Source organism: Somniosus microcephalus, chromosome 29 (assembly GCF_052327205.1).
Source record: "Somniosus microcephalus isolate GS21.2 chromosome 29, FLI_Smic_1.0, whole genome shotgun sequence".
Lineage (NCBI taxonomy): Eukaryota > Metazoa > Chordata > Chondrichthyes > Squaliformes > Somniosidae > Somniosus > Somniosus microcephalus.
Genome location: NC_141015.1, coordinates 15,531,348 through 15,536,599, shown reverse-complemented (window position 1 = coordinate 15,536,599; position 5,252 = coordinate 15,531,348). Strand labels below are relative to the sequence as shown.

The 5,252-nt window shown below is 47.4% G+C and overlaps 1 protein-coding gene across 1 annotated transcript in view; it reads right to left on the bottom strand.

Annotated features, from left to right (window-relative positions):
* LOC147098480 (uncharacterized) overlaps nucleotides 1-5,036 on the bottom strand; it is a 40,689-nt gene extending 35,653 nt beyond the window's left edge. The window contains exons 1-2 of the mRNA XM_085970226.1: nucleotides 4,906-5,036; nucleotides 2,972-3,054 (exon numbers count right to left, since the gene is read on the bottom strand). Coding sequence (XP_085826352.1) covers nucleotides 2,972-3,054; nucleotides 4,906-4,966 — 144 coding nt within the window. The 5' untranslated portion in view covers nucleotides 4,967-5,036. The remainder of the gene's footprint in view (nucleotides 1-2,971; nucleotides 3,055-4,905) is intronic.
* Nucleotides 5,037-5,252: the final 216 nt, after the last annotated feature.

Below are 5,252 nucleotides of genomic sequence, written 5' to 3'. Positions count from 1 at the left end.
TTAAAAAAGCAGACATGAGGACTTAATTTTAAAAGGTAAGTGGTCTATTAATTAAAATTAGAAATTTTTTTCCACAGGTTTATTATTTTTAAAGACTTTACAGTAAGGTAAGTGTATTTTTAGCCCCGATTTGGAAAATTATTTTTCCCAAAATTTAAATTATTGTTTAAAATAGTTATTTAAAGTTATTTATAGTTCATTTAAATATTGTGATTTAAAAATTTTTTTTTTTAAGGTTGTGTACTGTTTTGGGTGCCCGGAGTTTTCATGAGTTTGACAGTTCTTTCTGTCAAACTCATGAATGGGCTTTTCCCTCCTCCGATTGGTTGCCCAGTGCTCACGTGATCCCAGCCGACGCATCGCACTAAGTACGTCACTGGATCACGCAAGCACAGCGCGCCGGGAGCTGGACCGGGCCACAGACCGGAAATCCACGCAGGCCCAGGCCTCAACGGCCGGCGCGCTAGGTAAGTGTAGGTCGGGGGCCTGCACCCGCGGGAAGCCCCCGACACGAATTTCTGGGACATTATGTGTGAAGAAGTGCTTCCTGACATCACCCCTGAATGGCCCAGCTCTAATTTTAAGGTTATACCCCCATTCAGTGACCATCACCATTCCCAAGTTGCAGAGTACAGCTGCCTCCACCCTGCTTCAACACTGCAGCCCGATTTTAACTGAGAGCGGGAATCGGGCAGGCTGGGAGACAGCTTGAGGTCTGGGAGATTTTATATTCAATTGAAAAATTCAAAGCTGAGTTTGATAGATTTTTGTTAGGCCAGGGTGTTAGGGGTTATGGAGCCAAGATGGAGTTAAGGTGCAGATCAGCCATGATCTAAATGGTTGCACAAGCTCGAGGGGCTGAATGGCCTCTTCCTGTTCCTATGTTCCTTCTTTCAGCCTCCTGCTGCCTGGCGTGTGGGGGGAAGAATCGCGGGCAGCAAGAGGCTGCTGGCGAGCAGGTTGATGGCTGGCACCAAAAGAACAGTCGTCGGCAACAATTGAAGGGGTTTCGGGAGGGTCCCGCGGGAGGGAATGGGGCGGTGGGAGGGGAGGCCTAAACTATCCATGTGGGTCGCAGAGGAGCTGGTATTTCCAGCGCAGTTCGCCCAGAATCGGCCGAAGCAGCGCAGAAGATCGCGGAATTTCAAACGCAAGTTCCGTTCGGCGCAAATCGAGTTTCCGTGATCTTTAGCGCTGGTTTAAAAAACATCGCGCTGGACGCTGGCCCCGCCCACAAAACTGGCCACACCCCCAGATCGAATTAATCACCACGGCGAGCTTCCTGTAATTACGCTCGTTTGTGGACCTTCGAGGAGGCTCTAAAAAGTAAGCTGGTTTTAAGGCGCAGAGGTACTAATAGTCACCTTTTAAAAGCTTTTAATTATATATTTTTTAATTTACTAAGAAACTGACTACTGTACACCAATGAAACTAGTAAATGGTTCTGTATAGTTTTTAAAAAAAGTCATTTTCAGTTATTTAAAATCAGGTTACTCACAGGTGGTAGACGAGACACTCTGATTAAAAATGCTTATTCTTTGTGATAAACCCGTTGACAGCTGTATTAATCAAACTGCTCCAGGTTACCGCTCTTACCTCACTCCTGCTCCATCTGGTCCTACAAGGGGGCTCTTAAGACCCCGGCTCCTCTTCAGACAGAACTATTCCCCGCTCAGGTCACAGTTCAAACTCCAGTCAGGGCCCGATGCTGTCCTCAAACCCTGATCAGCATATTTAAAGAAGGACCCCCATCGGCTTCAGGCAGGTGTCCGACTCGCCTACAGATTTAACTGCCCGCCCGCCTGGTTTCCACCTGGTGGGTAGGGTTAAAATTGCTCCTATCAGCCCCAGGCTCAGGCGTGGCCCCTCACTGCACCACCATGGGCACAGGATGACGCCCACACCAGCCATCCTGTGCCCTGGTTGAGTGTGAATACCAAATTAGTGCAGATTAGCACTACCTTGAGTTGGTTTTGTGGTGTGGAACTTGGTTGAGATTGGCCAAACTTATTTCACATTTTATTAATTCCTGGGATGTGGGCGTCGCTGGCAAGGCCGGCATTTATTACCCATCCTCAGTTGCCCTTGAGAAGGTGGTGGTGAGCCGCCTTCTTGAACCGCTGCAGTCCGTGTGGCGAAAGTACTCACACAGTGCTGTTAGGGAGGGAGTTGTTATGTCTGACATTGGTGATAGGTACTCGATTGCCTTGGCCTGAGCACATGGAGTTTGATAGTGCTGTTATCGTTGTATTGTGTCTGACATTGGATATAGGTATTCGATTGATTTTGCCTGGAAGAGTGTGTTTGGATCAGCCATTAAAAGCAACATGAACTGAGCTCTGCATACGGCCTCTGGGTTATCTTTGCAAACGCAACAGGAGTTCTAGGATTTTGACCCAGCAACGATGAAGAAACGGTGATATATGTCCAAGACGGGATATTGTGTGACTTGGAGGGGAACTTGGAGGCGGTGGTGTTCCCAATGCTTCTGCTGCCCTTGTCCTTCTAGGTGGTGGAGGATGCAGGATTGGGAAGTTCTGCCGAAGAAACCTTGGCGAGTTGCTGCAGTGCATCCTGTGGATAGTACACACTGCAACACTGATGGTGGAGGGAGTGGATGTTGAAGCCAATGGATGGGCTGCCGATCAAGTGGACTGCTCTGTCCTGGATCATGCCGACTATCCAGCAGGACTTTCACAGCTGGCGGATGGGAGGCTTCCAGCCAAAGAGTTGGGGCCGGGTTTAAACCATAATCACCGAGGTGAAAGGCTAGTGTCTGACATGCTAGGCCACTCAGTCCATTTAATGTGTGGAGCTCTGAGGCTGACCAGCACTGATCCAGTTGGCACGCAGCCTCACGCTCCTATAACACAGTTCTCACTCCGAATTTCCTATGTCTGATCAGTATTCGCTCTATAAGTGACTGAGGGCGACAATCTTAACACTCACAGTGTGCTGATGAAACTATTACCTGTAAGTTGCTGCTAAAGGTCTGGTAGCTGTCAGTGCCAAACACATTCTGACAGGTGTCAGTCTCTTCGATTAAGTATATACCTAAAGCAAAAAGATAATTTCATCAAAACCCACAAATGTGTACTCAAAACATATACTGATCCTGCTCGTGCAATGTATACGGCGTGCATCCTATCTCATGTATAGTGCTTCCATCCTTCATAACACATACCACATGCATCCTATATAATGTATACCGCTTGCATCCTATATAATCTGTACACCTTGCATCCTACATACCGCATGGCACCTGCATCGTATACAATCTATTGCTATTAATTCAAAGTCATCTTTTGCCGGGAGTGAATTAGAAAATTCTTATAAATCAGCACTGGAAGTTTTAATGCACAATTTCAATTTGAATTAATGATAATTTGAATTTAACAACTTTGATTTAAGAGGAGCAGACTGTATAATGTATACTGACAATATCCTATAATTTATGTTCTTACTGTATCCTACAGATGTATAATGTACACTAGCTCTATCCTATCTGGTGCATCGCCCATCTCCCCCCCTACCTCAGCCCACCTACTGCTCAAACCCTCCAGACTCGACTATTCCAATGCTCACCTGGCCGGCCTCCCATCTACCATTCTCTGTAAACGTAAGCGCACCTAAAGCTTTGCTGACGGTACCCTGACTTGCACCAAGTCCCGTTCACCCATCGCCCCTGTGCTCCAGGTCTAGCAATGCCTCAAACTTAAAATGCTCCAATTTCTCCATGGCCTCGCCCCCTCCTTATCTCTGTAATCTCCCACAGCCGCCCCAGGCACGATGGGCCGAATGACCTCTTTCTGCGCTGCAAGATTTTACAATCCTAATTGATTCTCTCCAGGTGCCGTTGCCTTTCTTTAGTGAAGGTTTGGGGAGTTTTTTAAAGGCCTCAAGTGGATGCACGCCAGCTCTCAGCTGACTGAGTTGTGCTGAAGCCTAAAGAGGCTGTGAATATCCCGGGAATCTGAAGCATTTCCCTAAACTAGCCACCTTTGAGATGGTGGGTGGGGAGTGTGCAGAAGAGGAAGATACAGGACCAGGCTAACAGAATGGAATCTCCCACTCACTCCCCGTACGCTTTAATATCCCACCCAGTCTAATCCCACTCTCCCCCTCACACCCCGAACCCTTTAATATCCCACCCAGTCTAATCCCACTCCCCCCTCACTCACCATACCATTTAATATCCCACCCAGTCGAATCCCACTCTCCTTGCCCATACCCTTTAATATCCCACCCAGTCTAATCCCACTCCCCCCTCACTCCCCATACCCTTTAATATCCCACCCAGTCTAATCCCACTCTCCTGCTTACTCCCCATACCCTTTAATATCCCACCCAGTTTAATCCCACTCTCCCCTCACTCCCCGTACCCTTTAATATCCCACCCAGTCTAATCCAACTCTCCTCACTCCCCATACCCTTTAATATCCCACCCAGTCTAATCTCACTCTCCCGCTCACCCCCCGTACCCTTTAATATCCCACCCAGTCCAATCCCACTCTCCTGCTCACTCCCCGTACCCTTTATTATCCCACCCAGTCTAATCCCACTCTTTCCCTCACTCCCCGTGCCCTTTAATATTCCACCCAGTCTCATCCCACTCTGCTATTCTCTCCCCAAACCCTTTATATTTATCTTTTTCAAGCAACTATCAAATTCCCTTTAAGTGTTTAGGGATACTGCTTTAATATCTAAACATCTAGGATTTCCTTATATCTATGATTGCACCTCCTGTTCTGGTCACTTTTAAGCCCTCACTAGACACCCCAAAGTTTTCTCGTCCCATTTTGACCCTTCCTCATGGCTCTCTTGTGAACAGGGTCACAGTGCACAGGGTCACAGTGCACAGGGTCACAGTGCCGTTTGCAAGGATTGAGTTTAAATGTACTGTACCTGGGACTAGAGTGCAGATCACACCGATCAGTGCAAAAACCGCGTGCAGTTTGCGAGCCATGTTCTGCTTGCTTCAGTTCCGCTGAGTGGCAGGGAGTTAAACATGCTCCTGAGGCTTGCGTTTATATTGTACATGCCTGGGAGGGGGAGAGGACTGGCAGAGATTGCAGTCGGTGAAGACACTGTTAATCATTAAACAGATTAAGAAACCTCCCGAACAATCTGTGTGTTTGATGCAGGAAAATGCATTTGGAACCTCCAGTGAGAACTCTGAACTGATTACACACATAACTCATTCTGAAAGGTAAAAGTGCTAGCAACTTTTTTTAACTGGGAAATCACGGCAA